This window comes from Canis lupus, chromosome 3, assembly GCF_003254725.2.
Source record: "Canis lupus dingo isolate Sandy chromosome 3, ASM325472v2, whole genome shotgun sequence".
Classification (NCBI taxonomy): Eukaryota; Metazoa; Chordata; class Mammalia; order Carnivora; family Canidae; genus Canis; species Canis lupus.
The window spans coordinates 72,501,355-72,519,873 of NC_064245.1; the positions used below are offsets into that span (position 1 = coordinate 72,501,355).

Sequence of the window (18,519 nt, forward strand, 5' to 3'; positions counted from 1 at the left end):
GATGTGGGACTCCGATCCCAGGACTCCAGGATCATGTGCTGGGCCGAAGGCAGGCGCTTATTCACTGAACCACCCAGGCAGGCTTCCCTAGCTGTAAAACGTTTCAATGCATACACTCCAAACCAGCAATTTCACTTTAGGAACTAGCCTACAATAGTATTCATACATGTGTGCAAAAATGTATATTCAAGGAAGCTTAGTGCACCATGGTTTCAAGAAGCCCATAAAGAGGAGCATGTTCATTCAAATTACGGTACTTCTGGGGGAAAAGCATCTATCTATATAGGAATGGCAGCAGTGAAGGTTTTTTATGTGCCTTTTTTATTTTTGTAAAAAAGAAAAGTTGGAAAAGCTGAAGGGATACATTTTATTTCTGGATTTTTACAACAGAGATGACCATTATAATGGAAAACAAACAAAATAAATCTTTTTAAAAATCACTTTAAGGTTACTGTGGAATATTCTATGAACTTTAAAAAAAAAAAACTATTACTAAGTATGGACTAGAAAAATAAATACCAACAAAAAGCAGCATATAAAACCATCTATTTTTGGTGAAATACGTATTTATATATAGACACAAAAGCAAACAGGTACACACACAAGCACATACACACTAGCTGACTATGAACCAACTGCCCAAACCTGCTCACTTCCGATACTATGTACACTGCATTATGTCACTGCACTGACTTATAATATGCCTCTATGAATTATCAGAAAAATTAAAATGATACGTTTTCAATGACATCACAATAGAAACTACATATAATCCTATCACTCACTTGTGGTCCTTGAAAATGTCCACCAGAAAATTTTGGTTAATGGCTGGAAATATCTTAAAGAGCTGCTTCTCCTTTAGTTTAGTGGCACAATCTTTTTCAAACATAAGTGCCTCCCTTTTCTAAAACAAACAAAAGAGATAAAAATCATCCTTCAGACAGAATTCATAAAACTAATTACGCTGATCCAAAAGCATGGTTATTTTGTTGCAAAAAGATTAGTATTTTAAAAGCAATCACAGACTTTCTTCACTAATTAAAGACTGAAATTAGTAATATAAGTATTCTTGCACTATTTATTTATATCCCATTTTTTGCAAAGTATCTGAAGCTGTTAATTTATACATATATATACTCTCACATATACACACCCAGCACAGTCATATTACATAAAAAAGATAAAAATATATAAGCATATAAACAGGATATAAATAAATGAAGAAGTCAGAGTGGAGAAAATAAAAGTAAGAATATAGGAAAAAGCTAGCAAGTAAAATTAGTATATAAATGCATGCCACAAAATCCTGTACAATTGCTAAAGGTGGGCCACAAATTCAGTTCTGAGCTTCTTAGTGGCCAAAGCAAAGGGGGAAACAAAGATTCTCAGTGTCCATAAAATAAAAACAAACCAGTTGCTCAGGAGAAGTACAGCTTTTTCTGGTACTGAGACCTGAGAGAAATTTCTCCCATGGGTCCTCATAAAATGGACACTGTGTGATGCTGTGAACAACGTCCTCAAAAACATATTCTCCTCAATGGGCAGAAACTACAACGTACAAATAAGTTGCAAATTCAGGTTGACAGAAAATCTTAAAATTCACAATTTAAAAATTTTTCACAAACATTTACTCCAAAATAATTGCATGAGAACTGTCACTGATTGTTATTTTTTCACAAGTCATGATTGGATCTGTTTAAATTGCCAAACTAAAGAACTTTCCTAAAATGTGCTTTTTGAATTCTAACCTAGGATTATGGTAAACATTTTTAGTGATTGCTAACTCTAAGACAATTTGTTGACATTGTGATATAAGTACATAATATTTTTGTTTGCAACAAAGATGCTAATTATTTGAAGAATAACTTCCTATAAAATTTCAAAGGTGACTCAAAAAATATAAAAATCATAATAATCTAGAACAACCATAAAACAATTGTTGCTTTTGAAGCCTAACATATTTAGATCATTTGTAACACCAAACAATAAAAGAGGATCCACAATAGGTGACAATCTGACCAGTAGAAGAGCCTGGTAAAGCTGAACACGTCACAAGAGTAAATAATAGAAACAAGCCACCTCAAGAATTAAAGATATTTCATGATAAGCATTATAATCTGAACTTACTAAAACTTCAGTGATCAGATTTACTAGCACTCTACAAGGTCAAAGAGTTTCTAAACCACAAATTTTAAGGTCTCATCAATAAACTGAAAACTTACAATCTTAACCATCTTATAATTATTCTACTCATATATTATGCCTAATGTTTATTTTATATTCTTTGCTTAAAAAAATACAAAGTGTATTTCTCCTCTGGAGACAAAGAGTGAAGAGAAAGCATCAAGAAATTTTCTTACTGAAGTTCTACCTAAGGAGAAGTATCCTTAGGACCAAATAAGTATAACTTCTATTACCTAACCCATAGAAAAATAAGCAAAAATCACTGATAGAAAAAAAATGAATTAAGTTGGGAAGTCAAAGATACTCATCTGTTCACTATTACACTGAGAGATTAAAAGGCAGATTAAAACCACAAAGATAAGTTTCAGAGTTTCAGTAGTAAAAAATGGCATTTCAACAAAAGTTGTCACATCATTTGGACATAAGTTCTAAGTTTCCTTATTTTTTTAAGAAAATGCATTTCTCTGATTTATTACGCATATAAATGAAGAGGATATCTGAAACAACACTACATTGTAAGACCCTACCCAAAGAGACTGTTCTTGGATTATGTAAACATGGTAATAGTAGCATTACCATTAGTAGCATTATTTCCAATGGTAAAATGGTAGCATTATTTCCAATTTAATTAATAAGATAACTGGGGAAAATAAGTATGAACATGGAGGAATCTCATCATTCTTCCTATGTCCCAATTCTATGTATTTCAGCCAAATATACAGGTGCTCCTTTGAGTAGTCAAATGAGTAAGAAAGTAAAATGTTTAAGATCACCATCTAAAAATTATTTCTTCTCTTTGAGAATTGTACTAAATAACCTCCTGGTCTTTTCCTTTTTGATTCTGAAATTCTGATACTAACATTCAGAATTCCAAAAAAGGCTAAGAAGTAATGCAAAAGAAACCAAATTGACTTACACCTTCACAAAATTTGTTATGGTGAATAAGGAACAAAAATAAAGTTCAAAATAAAGTTTCTGTTTGAACTGTCTGAAAAGTTAGAAAAAGAAGAGTATTTAATTTTTTAATTCAAATTCATAAGTTTTTAAATTTTTCTCTAAAAATTTTGTTTTGGGGTGCCTGGGTAGCTCAGTCAGTTAAGCAACCGACTCTTGGTCTCCAACTCAGGTCTTGATCTCAGGCTCATGAGTTCAAGACCTGAATTGGGTTTCATGCAGCCTACTTGAAAAAAAAATTGTTTTGAGGTTGGATATTTCTTTAACAGCAAGACAGACATTTCTTTTTACTAATTTATTAATAAAGTTATCTTTAAATGAAAGATTTCATTCATGTTTTTCAAGAATTAAAAAATTTACAGAGATAAATGCTAAAAGTTAAAAAACATACAGCCCAATCTCCTGAAATACAGAATCAAATGAAAATCACAAAGTAAACATACAATCAACCTAGAGTCAGAGACAAAGGCTTAATGGTTATACTAACTCATACCAAATCATGTTTTTCCTGTAAGGCAATTTCTTCTGACATTATTTCTCTGAGTGAGACTTTTTTAGTTTGAGCGTTCCAATGATCCAATAAGGGTAGCATTTCAGGTGCTGCTAAAGTCTTCAGTAATTTTTTGCCTGTTTTCTGAGATGATTTTTGTTCTGGATTATCAAGACCAATATGCCCAACCAGGGAAGGATCTACAAAAGCAGCACAAATAGTATCAGGCCCTCAACATAAACATACAAATTAAACATTACTCATTCTGTTACAACTATGTCAGAAAGACCAAAGAAACATGATTTTTTTATTTCTTGCTTATAACTCTGATGTTTCAAGAGATGTCTTCATATAATTATAAGCAAGAAATATGTATAAAAGTAGGAATATTACAATGAGCAGGATATCATTGTAAATCAACTCCATGCTTCCCACTCTTTTTTAAACCACATTGATTGACACAGAAAGAACAACACACGCATACACTGGTAAACAAAGGGAACTGCAGCCAGGTGGAAGCAACCAGCTAGAGCAGTTCTGCTCAGCCTTGCTCAGCCACTGCAAGGACTGAAAGGATCAATATTTTGGCAAACCCATAACCCATTAGAGGCACACAACAAATATTGAACAAATGATATTCAACATAAGGAAAAAACTGGACATTCTAAGAAATTCATAAACGCAAGATTTAATGTATAGTATTTCAGCATCTCTAAGGGCTATCGCACATTCTGATATATTCCTTTGCTTTCCCAGAGAGTGAAGAAACAGCAGATACTGCCATCCACATAACACTGATACCCTTTCAGCACCTCTAGCTCTCAAATTGCTTTAGCTCTTAAAGCTGCAACTTAAGTATACCCCAAGAATCTTCAACCTGGAGTCCTGGTGTGGAGTGGACAAGAGTCACGTGAAGGAAACATGCACAAAAGGAGGCCCCTGTTAACAGCTCTGCCACCCTGCACTAATCACTGAGGACAATGCTATCTAAGATGTCTTGGAATCAAATATTTCAATTTGACTGATGTTCCAAAAGCAAACTGACTTTTGTGCTCTAATAAAATTAACACCAATAAAATTTTTGAATAACCAAGTAACAGCTGAATGATGCTCTCCAACAATCAAATGAACATTTTACTGTTCTCAAACCAGAACAAGTTTTCTTTCCTTCAAAGCAAAATCTTAAAAAGGAAACACCTTGATTATATGTATTAGAGTACACCTAGGGTCTTCCACTGCACTCATAAAAGTTAATCATAGGTGCTTTTCAGTTCTAATCTTATGTCAATATTAAATGTTAAATATTTTAAAAGAACTTTTATTTGCAAATCAGAATTCCTGGGTAACATACTTAGTGGAAGTACATTTAATAATGAGTTAAAATTCATACACATACACCAAATTTAAACATCATGACAAGAACATCAGAAATAAAAAATATATGCTTTACCTTGCATAAACTTGCCACAGGATACCTCTTCTTGTCTTTGTCGCTCCTAAACACAAATATAGGACAGGGGATTGGCAAAGGAGGGTATATTAAAAAACAAGGTTATACTATTTTTCTCTAGAAATCAGTTTTCGTTGTAAAACTATCAATCATTCTTGCTAAATCTAAGTAAAACAATAAAATCAGATGAGTAGGAAATATGACTACATCAATATATTTTTTCTACTTATAGAGCTCTTAGGCTGTAATTTTAGAATGTTTTTGAAATTTAATCAATCAGCACTGCAAGTCTTTAGAGAATAAAAAACTACTTATGATTTTTCTCTTAAAAAAAGGCCATCAATATATGGAGCTCCATCATTAGTTATAGAATTTGGCCAGTTTGGAAATAATCTAAAATACTGGAAAGAGAAAAAAATATAGTATCAGTAACCTGCTTACTAGTAAAAGTTCATTCTCAAAGTCAAAATTCAATACACTTCTTTCATACAACAGATTTTATTAAGAGCAAAGGTGAACACAAAAGGAGCTCTTCAAAAAAAAAAAAAAAAAAGCCTACCAACCATTATAGATTCTTTCCATTTCTCATGAATCACTTTAGCCAGATTCAGATCTATATGAACCACACAATCCTCAACTGTTAGAGACCCTTGTGAGGGAAAAAGAAAAAAGAAAATATAATCATTACTCATTATACATTTTCAGAAAACATACTGAACCAACTTATAACCATTTGTATTATTAATTACTATGTTTCTAGTTCTAAATATCTTGGAATATTTTTGTTTATGTAGTATGTCACTTTTTTCACACTTCTTGGCATGTGTAATTATATACAGTTCTTCATATATTTAAGGTATTTATGCCCATTAGTCTAAATGTATATATTCATTTCCATTAGTCAAGACTTTTTAAGTGTGTTCTAAGAAATTAAATTAATCTTGCCTTAAGTATATCTGGAGGAGCACCACAGATTCAAAAAGGTTCATCTGTGCAAATAAGTATGAGGTAAATACCACAGGAAACTTTCAACATATGCATGGGATGAACACAAACTCCATATAAATATTATTTCTTTAAATTACATTTTAAAAAATCCTCTACAAAAAAAATGTGTCAAAAATAAGGTAGGCAACACAAATTCCTTTTCATTTAACATATGACATTATTTTAAAATTATGACAGAACCCTAAATCTGTAGCCTATTCACACAAAGACACATATATATAGGTAATCTGTTTTTTCTTTACCTGAATCAATACCAACAGGGCCAAATAATTCATTGAGCTGAAAAGCCAGCTCAGGGGGTAATGCCAATTCCAGACAGTCTATGGTCAGTGATTTGGCCATCACTGGCATGGGATTCAACGTCTCAGTTTTATCTTCTTCACTAACTTCAGCTGAGAAAGTACTCTCAGCCATTAGAATTTTTTCCATTTCCTGTTCATCTTCATTCATAAATTCTTCAGTGCTTGGAAATCTCATATAATCCTTTGGAAGATTTTCATTTTTCTTTATTTCAAGAGAGTCAGTAAAGTCAAGTTCTTCATTTAATTCAAGATTTGAAGTGCTTGATACAGAGTTTAAAATATCAGACAAATTCAAAGAAGAATGTATACTGTCTCCAATCTCCGTGGCTTCTAGATTCTTCTCCATTTCACTCATATCTTTAGCAAGAGTTGGTTTTAGAGTACCTGGGAAAGACTGCTTAATGTTATATAGACCTGGAAGTTCTACCTGACTACTGGGAAGTACTTCATTATTATTCTTTAGATCTAGAGTGGCATTAGGAAATAAACCTGTTATTAACACAGGTTTTTCAGTAGTTATAGCTCTTATTTCTGCCTGCTCTGAGTTTCCCTCTTCTGAATCACAGGTAGATTGTACATCAGGGTTATTAACAGCAGTGCCATGGCTAAATTCTGGCACAGAACTAGAATCTTCCAAAGTTCCTCTTTGACTAATAATTTCCTTCAAATTTAATCCCAGAGAAAATGGCCCAATTTGTGCTTCATCGTACGATTTTTGGATATTCTCAAATTCAGTATCCTCACATAATTTTGTTTCAGAATCCAACAAGAGACTTGTGGCCCAAATAATATCTTTGTTACACCTCTCATATAAGTCCTTTAGGGCTTCTAATGAAAAGGACCCAAAGAGTTTACAAAGAATATTAAGATTTTCAGATTCATCAGCACTGGTAAGCTCACTTTCTTCAACATACGTGCTCTTATCATACATTACCCTATATGGAATTGTTTCTTGAACATCTAACTTTGTGTTAATATTGAAAGCTTTTGGTTTAAATCCATCTAATTGTCCTGTTAACACTCTCACAGAATCTGAAACATTAATTTTATTCTTTTCTATTTTCCATAAGAGAGCAAAATCCTGTGGTTCAGTCTGGGTACACATGCCTTCTTCTATTCCAGGGACTGTATTAGGTTTTCCTTCTGGAAATTCAACGGAAGTTTGTGGTCCTACTACTCCAGGAAAAGTTGGCCCACTGTTGGTACTAGTGAGAGACGATGTGTGCTGTCTATGAATCTTTTTACTTGGACAAGTCTTATTCTCACAGGTCACTTTATTGGGTAGTGTTTCAGAACTCCCTAGAGTGGAGCTACCCAGGGTTTTTAATTCTTCAGGGCTTGTGCCCCAACAACAGGTCTCATGTGCTATGTAGAAGGCTATTTCATTCATACTGTCATTAGTTCCAAATTCTAGGTTGGGTTCCTTTAAACCATCCTTTGGCATTCTTGACCTGTGCTCTCTCTGAGCTAAGGAATCAGATGAAGGCCAGTCACCCACAATGTTAAATGACTGTTTTTCAGTATCTTTATACGTATCATATTGACAGGAATTGAAAGATTCTGAAGCATCATCATACTGTGACTTCTTGTCATCCTCTGTACTTTCATTTGGAGATTCTCGTTGCTGGATATGATCTATATTTGCAGATAGAGTATTATCTAATACTTTGCGTGACTGAGGGCGATTATATTTTTTGTCACTTTGTATAGATGAAGCTTTTTCAGTTTTTCGGTTCCTTTTGGCCCTCTGACCAATAGTCTTATCAACTGGCCAGTCACCGACAAAATTTGATAGCTCATGTCTTGGGAACTTTTCCAAAGTTGACTTGCTTTTTTGTTTTCCAAAGGCTTTTTTCTTTACTGTGGCTCTTTCTTCTAATGTTTCACCAGGTGAAGATTTTTCATTTTGAAATGGCACAGTATCTGAAAGATCATAGTCTTCTTGATTATTTTCACCACAGCAAGTACTCAGTGACATTCTCTCTACAAAACTATCTGCATCAGTTTTACTATATTCTTTTTCAGAAGCCAGTTCTACTTGCTCTTCTCTTTTACTTTCTGTGGCTTGTACTTTGCTTTCAGAATCAGAAAAATACACGTCTGAAACTTCCTGAATAAAAGCACTCTGATTCTGAGAATTCGTAACACTTATTTCTGTTCTTCCTTTGTTTAAATCTCCATTAGAGAGATATGTAACATTCTCAGGTAATATAGTTTCTTTGGCCACTTCAAGTTTCTTCTCTTCAGTTAACTCTAGATGCTTCAAAGATGAGGATAAAATATTTTCTTCTTTTTCAGAGGTAACATCTTCATTGTCTCTTGGGCTGTAAGATTTTTTTTAAAGTATTATAAGGAAGTCTCTTAATGTGGTCATTAACATTATGATTTAAAGAAGCATTCAACTGAAAGACAAGGCACTTAACATTCATTCTAAAACTTCTATAAATAAACTACATTAAATTACAAAAGCTCATCTGATCTTTACCTAGTACATTAGAACACTTTATTGTAACCCCAACACCTAACACAATGCTTGGCATGTAGGAAGCAAACTTTTTTCAAATTAAATAATAAGCATGAGATTTTCAGTTAAGGTGTTCATGTGCATTAAATATTAAAGTTAAGAATCTAAATTTGTTCCTAGAGGGGACACCAGCTCCATGGTTTCTTTCAAAAGTATTTAATATATATGCCTTTATAACACTTGTCATTTGCTACAGAGGAAAATGCTTAAGCTTCATTTACAAAGTGACAAAGAGTCAACATGATGTGCACAACTAAAAGAAATGAAACAAAGGGAGGAGAGCTGTCATTTGAAATGTCAACTGTTAAATTTTTTAAAACCATCCTCAATGTTAACCTCAGACTTAAAGCACTTTTGCCTAATCATTACACTTTTAATTTCAGTGCTTTTTCCTTAAGTCAACTGATCAACTCCTCTTCCTTTCTCTCTTTTTAGAGGGGGAGGGAGGAACGAAGGGAAAGGGAGAGAGAATTCTCAAGCAGTCAGCTAAGCTCAGAGGCAGGGCTCAATCTCACAACCCTGGGATCAGGACCTGAGTAGAAATCAAGAGTCAGACACTTAACCAACTGAGCCCCTCTTTCCCAACTGAGCCCCTCTTTCTTTCTTTTCTTTCTTTCTTTCTTTCTTTCTTTCTTTCTTTCTTTCTTTCTTTCTTTCTTTCTTTTCTTTCTTTCTTTCTTTCTCTCTCTCTCTCTCTCTCTTTCTTTCTTTCTTTCTTTCTTCCAGGAGTTCTCGAAGTCCCAACTCTCCCATGAAGCCTTCCTCAATGAAATCACATCTAACACTGAGTTTTCTATATGCCAGATGCTATTCTGTCTCGTTAGAGTATTAATTCATGATCCTTATGGGATTCTTAAGAGCAAAGTGTTATTGCCATTTTAGAAATGAAGAGCTGAGTATAGAGACACTCTCTAATTTGTCAAAGATTACAAAGCCAGAAACTCCTAGCTCAGGAGCACATGCTCTATCTAAACCACTTTGCCACACTGCTCTTCAATAAAAGAGCATTTATGAATTTTCTCTTCCCAACTCCTTTTTAACAGAGCCTCAACCACCATTCCTTATCAACAAAAAGTGTGGGCAATTTAGACTTCTACCTTATATTTAAGGCTATTCCTTAACTCACCTATCTATTCAATTGTTCATATATCCTAAATGTTTAATAGAATCAGTACTATGCTGGACTGCAAACTTTCAAAAGGCTATGACTTGTATTACTTAGTCAGGGTATACCATAAATAATTAATTTTTATAATACTAATTTGAAAGAGTATTTTTACAAATACCTATAGAAATTAAGAAGTGATGTAACTATATATAAAATAACAATAGGCAATAACAGATAAATACTGGAATAGCAGGCAGTTACATAAAGAAGGCAGGAGTATTCACAGTATAAACATGGACTCACAAAACCCTGAGGACAATGTAAAAACTCCCATGTCATTGCATATATACCTTCAGTTCTCTTGCTAACCATATACACCTTGCTGTAGGTAAAACTATATCTAAGCTCTATAAATAATATACATCTACTTTTATTTTTAAAGTTATTTGGCAGTGATTTCACAAGCTCCAAAATTATTCCTTTTAATTCTTTTAAATTATATTTCAAACTGAATTTTTGTACACAGGAACTTTAACCTACCTAGTATTTCTGTCCTCACAAGAATATGCACACAACGCAACACGTTCAATTTTCTCTGGAACTGAAGAACTCATAATTATTGGCACTGAAACAAAACGCTGATAATGTTCCAACATTCTTGTTATTTTTTCTTTGCTTACCCCATGAATATTACGCCTAAAAGTTTCGGGGGAGAAAAAAATAGAAGAAATATCGGTAATTAAGTTTTTTTTAGGACTGGAACATGAAATGTCAAAAAAAATGATATTTCTAATACGTAAAAATATCTAAGCTGGTTTATTACAACACAATATATACTGTTGATGCTAATTTCATCTTATTCAAGAGGTCTTAAATTACCATTTCTTTAATAATTCCACACAATCTTTTCCAATCATTTATCAACTTGGAAAAAACCAGCAGATCCAAATAACTTTAAAAGAAGTTATTCCCAAACTCTGCAAAAAACATTTCATAAGAATATGACCATCACTTTAAGACTAATTATTAACAAGTAAAAAAAATCCCGCTACAGTCTTCTACTTATGCCACTATGGCAGACTAGAGTTCCAAAGGGCCCTCCTGTTAAAATAAAACTGGATTCCAAGTCAATTATAGCAAACTTATGTTTTAATACAGTTTAAGTTCAAGCAAAGGAAAAAAATTGCTGGTATTTGAAGTCTCTGGATGTCTTAATATGAAATTTATTACATTTGTGCTCTCACTCATGGTAGCTTCTTTGTGGGTTTTGTTTATGAACTCATATTTAGTTGAACCTAATATATAAGAATCCTTAGGCCTTAAACTGGGGGTGCTTTCCTTCATACCTCATGTGGATTTGCATCTGCCAGGAGGCCAGATGGTATGCTTCAGTCCCTCAAGGATCTTGTCTTAATGAAAACATCTCAGTTGCAACATTCCTTCCTTGGGTTGGATCCAAGGCTTAATATCTGGATCCCAGGGCTAATATTAGTATTTGCCACCTGGGCAAATCTGGCTTTCATATTTACCTACCTCAATCTTGTCTGGTTTCAGATCACAGAGAAGCAAAGAGATAGAAAATATGAAAGAGAAGTTAAGAGACATAGACATAGAGGACAGAGCAAAAAGGTAGTATACATCTAATCCAAGTCCCAGAAAGACAGTTCATGAGACAGAAGCAATTTAAAGAAAAATGGCTGAGATTTTCCAGAATTGATCGAAGATATCAATCCCCTGATCTCAGAAGCCCAACAAATTCCAAACAAGATACATAACAAGAAATCCACTAGAAACATGGTACTGAAATAGTAGTCATACACGAAAGATGAAGAGAGGATATTAAAAGCTGCCAGAAATTAAAGGGAAAAAATACCTAGTTATCTACAAAGAAATGAAGTATTAGAATTACAGCTGACTTAACAATAATGGAAGTCAAAAGAGAATTAAATGTTATCTTCAATAACAGAAACTGTCAATCTAGAATATATACACCCAGTGAAAATATCTTACAAGAAGGAAAGCAATAAAAGAATTTTAAGATTTAAAAAAAAAAAAAGGAGTTTGACATGAATCAGAACTACACTGTAAAGAAAATCCTAAAAGATAAATGTCAGACAGAAGGAAATTTCCAGATGAAATATCTATGATAAAAGAAAAGTTAAGCACAAAGCAATCTCTATATGAGTGAAAACACACACTGTACATCCTGGACAATCATAATCATAGCATGTAAGTTGGAAAGGAGGTTAAGTATCAGAGTTAAAATGTTTGAAGGAAGGCTAAGAAAATGGTTTGACTTTAAAGTTTGCATGATCAAAGTTTTAATGTAATCACTAAAAGGATAAAAATAGCATATACCATTTCCAAATTAAAAGAAAAAAATGAGAAAGTCTGCATTCAGTGAAAAAAATCCAAAATAAGGCATGATAAAAAGGGGAAAAATCAAATATAGTTATCTGTGATAGGAGAAAAATAATCACAGGAAAGGTGAGATAAAGAGAAAGTAGAGCAAGACAGTAAGAAGCAAGACCAATTATATGAATAACCAAAAAAGAATTACGCTTAGGAATGAAAAGGCAAAGATGGACAGAGAGGATTTTTCAAAACCCAGTCATATTGGTTATAAGAGATACACCTAAGGCAGCCCGGGTGGCTCAGTGGTTTAGCACCGCCTGCAGCCCAGGGCGTGATCCTGGAGACCTGGGATCGAGTCCCACATCAGGGTCCCTGTGTGGAGCCTGCTTCTCCCTCTGCCTGTGTCTCTGCCTCTCTCTCTCTCTCTCTCTCTCTCTCTCTCTGTGTCTCTCATGAATAAATAGATAAAATCATTAAAAAATAAAAAAGAGAGATACGCCTAAATGTAAAGACACAGAAAAGTGAAAAGTAAAAGTATGAAAAAAAGAAGTAACACTCAAATCCTAAAAGGAAACTGGTATAGTTCTATTAATATTAGACAAATTAGATTTCATATTAAAAATTAATATTAAGGATAAAAGAAAGTCACTTGCCAAAGATAAAAGGTTCAATTAGACAGATACAAAACCTTTAAGCTTATAAGCACATCAAAAAATATCCTCAGGATACATAAAGTGAAAATAGGCAGATTTATAAGAAACTGACATACTCAACATAATAGAAGGAGGTTTCAACACATGCCTCTCATACAGATTTCCTCATTCCTGTCTTAAGCACTAATCTAATCAAGCAAATTTTTTAAAAGGTAAAGCTATAGAAGATGTAACCAACAGAATAAACATGATTTATATATAACTACTATACATCTTTATCAAGCAAACATGAAACATTTATTAAAAATGACAATGAACTAGGCCATAAAATATATCTTTTAAAATATCAGAGAATTAGTATCACACAAATGGCAAAATCTTAACTACTACAGTTAGGTTGAAAATGAATCTCTTAAAAAATAAAATTTAAACACCATCTGTTCACAAATTTAAAAACATAGTTTTAAATAACCCAAGGGTTAAAAGGTAAAATCAACCATAATGCAAATTAGAGGATAAATGATAAAAAGAAAGTATGATATATTAATATTATATATTAAAATTCTAGGAGCATCTAATTTATAGCATCAAATGCTCATGTAAGAAAATAGCCTAGGGGATCCCTGGGTGGCGCAGCAGTTTAGAGCCTGCCTTCTGCTCAGGGCGTGATTCTGGAGACCCAGGATCGAGTCCCACATCAGGCTCCCTGCATGGAGCCTGCTTTTCTCCCTCTGCCTGTGTCTCTGCCTCTCTCTCTCTCTCTCTCTCTCTCTCTGTATGAGTCTCTCATGAATAAATAAATAAAACCTTAAAAAAAAAAAAAAAGAAGAAAATAGCCTAAACCTTCAGGTGAAACCTTATAAAAAATAACAGAATAGGGATGCCTGGGTGGCTCAGCAGTTGAGCGTCTGTCAGCATGGGGCATGATCCCTGGGATCAAGTGCCATATCAGGCTCTTCACAGGGAGCCTGCTTCTCCCTCTGCTACGTCTCTACCTCTCTCTGTGTCTCTCATGAATAAATAAATAAAACCTTTAAAAAAAAAAACAGAATAAACAAAGCAAAATAGATTTTTTTTAAAGGCAAAGAAAGTAGAATAAAAAAGAAGCAAAAATGGGGATCCCTGGGTGGCGCAGCGGTTTGGCGCCTGCCTTTGGCCCAGGGCGCGATCCTGGAGAGCTGGGATCGAATCCCACGTCGGGCTCCCGGTGCATGGAGCCTGCTTCTCCCTCTGCCTGTGTCTCAGCCTCTCTCCTCTCTCTGTGTGACTATCATAAATAAATTAAAAATTTTAAAAAAAATTAAAAAAAAAAAGAAGCAAAAATGAACAATATAAAACAAACTTATAATGGAAAGATCAAAGGAGCAAAGAAATGTTTATTTGAAAAAGCTAATAAAAAAATCTGATCTTTGGTGAGAATAATCAAGAAAAAAAGAAGGAAGATACACATAAACGTATTCAGATTAAAAAGGGGAACTTAAGTATGGATGCAACAAAGATGTAAATGGTTAAGTGAATACTATAATTGTTTTAATAAAGTCTTAATAAATTTGGAAACTTAGGTGTAATGGACAAACTCCAACTGAAACTTCTCACAAAGAAAACACCAGGTCCAAGGTTTCCTAAGTAAGTTCTATCAAATATCCAAACCTACATAAACTCAGAAAAGAGAAAAAGAAGAAATACTTCCCAATTACTTTTACCAACCTAAAACTATGATACCAAAGCCAGGCAAGAAAGGGCAAGAAAGAAAAAAAACTACTGGTCAACCTCACTCAATTATACAGAGGCAAAAATCCTAAGCAAAATATTGGGGGGAAAAATCTAGTAATGTATCAAAAACATATAAAATGGAATGAGGTGCTGATACATGCTCCAACATGGATGAACCTTGAAACATGATGCTAAGTGAAAGAATCCAGACACAAAAGGCCACAAATTATATGACTCCATTTATATGCAATGTCCAGAAGAGACAAATCCGTAGAGACAGAAAAGCAAACTAGCGGTTGCCAAAGGAAAGGGAGAATTGGGAGTGACCAAAAACTGGTATGGGGTTTCTTTCTGAGCTGATGGAAATATACACTAATAAGATAGGGGTGATGGTTGCACAATATAATGAATATACTAAAATTAGGTTGTCCTTTAGTTAGCATTGAAATTAGCTAAAATGGGCCGAGGCTACCCTGCAGTGGGAACCGTGGGCGTGCTGGTCGGCCGTGCTGTCCCGAACGCCCGAGAGGAGGCCGAGGAGGGTGTGGGCATGAACATGGCAGAAGGGGACACCCTGATATCAGTGGATTATGAAATTTTTGGGAAGGTCCAAGGGGTGTTTTTCCACAAGTACACTCAGGCTGAGGGTAAAAAGCTGGGATTGGTTGGCTGGGTCCAGAACACTGACCAGGGCACAGTGCAAGGACAATTGCAAGGTCCCATCTCCAAAGTGCATCTTATGCAGGAATGGCTTGAAACAAAAGGAAGTCCCAAATCACACATCGACAGAGCAAACTTCAGGAATGAGAAGGTCATCTTAAAGTTGGATTACTCAGATTTCCAAATTGTGAAATAATGTCCTGAATTTAAACTTTCTAAAATAAACTCACTGGCTTTGTTTTTATTGTTATTATAGAATTAGTCTGTGTTTAGTATTAGAATGGGTCAGTAAGTTATGTTAGTGTAGGTATTTGAATATTACTGTATAATATATATATGATAGATGACAACTCTACACAGTTCTAAATAAATAAAACTACACTAGAACCTTCAAAAAAAAAAAAAAAAAAAAAGAAAGAAATTAGCTAAAATGACCAAGAAGAAAATACCAACCAAAATCAAGTTAGGAAAAAAAAAAAAAAAAATCAAGTTAGGGTTATCCCTAAGGGAATACAAAGCACAAAGCAAAATACATTGTGTGTCCATGTCCTAAGTAACACTTTCATGTAAGTCAAACAATCATATTAAAAAGTATAACCTTTGGGAGAAGGGCAAGGAAGGGGGAGGGTTGTACAATACCCGCACAGCTGGACATTTGCTACCTTTTCCACCTACAGTTTTCTCACTTCCTTTCAGTATTCTCAGTCACTAGGCAACTACAATGATTTTGTTCCTCCCAGTAATACATGGTTCAGGTATGCCAAACCCCAGAGTCTGTTCTAATTTCAGATATTGACATTATACTATTAGTTAGTAATAAAGTACTGACTATATAAGACAATTGGAATTTTTCTATTAACTCAGTATTAAGAACAAAAAGATACAAACTCTTCATAAATTGAAAAAGGTCTACAAGAAATACAAAATTTGTTAACAACATTGCAATCTAATCCATTTTGTTTCATTATTTATAGGGAGAAAAAATCTAGATGAACTTTCTATCACTGCCATAAAATTAAAAACATGTTAGATAGTCTTTAAATTTTACCTCGCAAGTTCCTTTGGTTTGAATTTCCACCACGTGTCCGGTTCCCGGAAAAGGACTTTATATTTATGTTTTTGAGACTACATACAAAAAAGACAAATGTATTTAAAAATAATACTTTCATGAAATTAAATGCATTGTTTCCAAACACACAGCATGTTAAAACTGAAAGAATCTAAAAGATTATCTAATTGTCATAAGTTTGTTAAACTGGCAAAAGGTACAATCTCTTTGACCCAGCAATTAATTTCCAGAAAGCTAGGCTACTAAAATAATTATTTAAGAGTGTAAATACACACACATATTCACACACACACAGGATATCCAGTTCACCATTATTTTTTATAGCAAAAGAAGATAACACAGTGACTATAAATATGCAACTGGCTAATAAATGAAGGTACAACCATACAATGCAAATACAGCAATTTAAAAAATGCTGTATGTGCTAATGAGAAAAGGTCCCAATATAAACTGTTAAGAAAGTAGGATACAGAATTTCCACTTGGGTAAAAAAGAATTATTCACACATTTTTACATGTATCGAAAACTTCTAGAAAGAGTCTCAAAAATATTGTTAAAAGCATCTACCTTGAGGCCGTAGGGCTTTTTAGCATTCTTTTTTATAATTTGGATATCATACATGTACTACTTTTATAACTTTAAAACTATTTTAGGGACGCCTGGGAAACTCTGTGGTTTAGCATCTACCTTTGGCTCAGGGCATGATCCCAGGTCCTGGGATTGAGTCCCACATCAGGCTCCCTGCATGAGCCTGCTTCTCCCTCTGCCTCTGTCTCTGCCTCTCACTCCAGGTCTCTCATGAATAAATAAACTAAATCTTTAAAAAAAAAAAAAAAAAACTATTTTAAATAATAGCTTATTCTATTTTTCAAACCTCTAATATGGCTATAATCTAAGAGCCATGCCCTACGCTTGTATACTAGATCCATCTCCTCTCTCTACCTCAAGGGTAACTGAGTTTAGCAACTGGCTCCTCTTTCTGAGGTGGCATTAATTCCACACACACCCTCCTTGAATCAGTCTCATCACATTCAGTTATTTCTCCCACCTTATTCTTAATCTCCTTCCCCTGGCCAGTGATCTCCCCATTTTCCTGTTCTCTTTTGTAGGAAAATGTCTCAAAATAATTACTACACTGTCTACAATTCCTCTCACCTCTCTTAAACCCACTCCAGGGCAGCCCCGGTGGCTTAGCAGTTTAGCTTCAGCTCAGGGCATGATCCTAGAGACCCAGGATCGAGTCCCACGTCAGGCTCCCTGCAAGGAGCCTGCTTTTCTCTCTCTCTCTTGTCTCTCTCTCTCTCTCTCCGCCCCCCCCCCAATAAATAAATAAATAAAAATATTTTAAAAAACCAACCCACTCCAATTGGCTATCCCTCTCAAACTGCCCATCAAGACCATAAATTACTTCCACACTGAAAAATGCTATGGTTAATTCTCAGTCCTAACTTGACTCTCAGCATTTGTCACAGTTCATCACTCCCTCTCCTGACACTTTCTTCCTACACTCTTGGTTTTTCCTCCTGTCCCACTGGAAGGGTGTTCTCACTCTTTTTTGCTAGACCTTCTTTTATGTCCAGACCTCTTCCCACTTAGTCCTTGACTTAATCCTTCATCCTCTACTCGAATCTATACTCACTACTTTGGTAGTATCATCCCATTCCTTGGCTTTGAGTATCACCCATATAGTAGTAACTCTAAGATGCATATCTTTAGCTCAGAATTCACTCCTGAACTCCAAGTTCAAAGATTCAAAGACCTATTCAACAAATTTAACATATTCAAACCTAAACTTGCGAAATCCATTACCCCATACCCACCACAAAACTATCTTATCTGAACCCTTCTCCATCATTCTCAGCTCATGACAACCTCTAATTACACAGGCCAAAAACCAACCTGTATGTCACAATGAACTCCTCTCTTTCACATCCATGTCAATCTAGTAAGAAATTCAGTTGGCTCTACTTTCAAAATATATCCAGAATCTAACCACTATTCACTGTCACCTTCACTGCCACCATGTTGGTCTATGCCATAGGATTTCTT

General features: G+C 34.4%; 2 protein-coding genes across 20 annotated transcripts in view; one reads left to right on the plus strand and one right to left on the minus strand.

The window, feature by feature from the left end:
* Positions 1–18,519, minus strand: part of N4BP2 (NEDD4 binding protein 2) — a 122,609-nt gene that overhangs the window by 61,777 nt on the left and 42,313 nt on the right. For 17 of the 19 annotated variants that reach the window (XR_007409942.1, XR_007409943.1, XM_049108660.1 and 14 more), the window contains 8 exons: positions 16,450–16,526; positions 10,561–10,716; positions 6,329–8,712; positions 5,642–5,727; positions 5,079–5,124; positions 3,632–3,828; positions 1,453–1,548; positions 786–904 (listed from right to left, as the gene is read on the minus strand). Coding sequence is in view for 16 of the 19 variants with exons in the window: in XM_049108660.1 (XP_048964617.1) it covers positions 786–904; positions 1,453–1,548; positions 3,632–3,828; positions 5,079–5,124; positions 5,642–5,727; positions 6,329–8,712; positions 10,561–10,716; positions 16,450–16,526 (3,161 nt within the window). In the remaining 3 variants the exon portion in view is untranslated. Of the gene's footprint in view, positions 1–785; positions 905–1,411; positions 1,549–3,631; positions 3,829–5,078; positions 5,125–5,641; positions 5,728–6,328; positions 8,713–10,560; positions 10,717–16,449; positions 16,527–18,519 lie in introns of all 19 variants that reach the window. The other 2 variants (XR_007409944.1, XM_049108661.1) reach the window with 2 other exon arrangements.
* Positions 13,800–15,898, plus strand: LOC112653920 (acylphosphatase-1-like). Its single transcript, XM_049108665.1, has one exon. It carries the CDS (start codon positions 15,199–15,201, stop codon positions 15,595–15,597), a length of 399 nt encoding a protein of 132 aa, XP_048964622.1. The 5' UTR covers positions 13,800–15,198; the 3' UTR covers positions 15,598–15,898.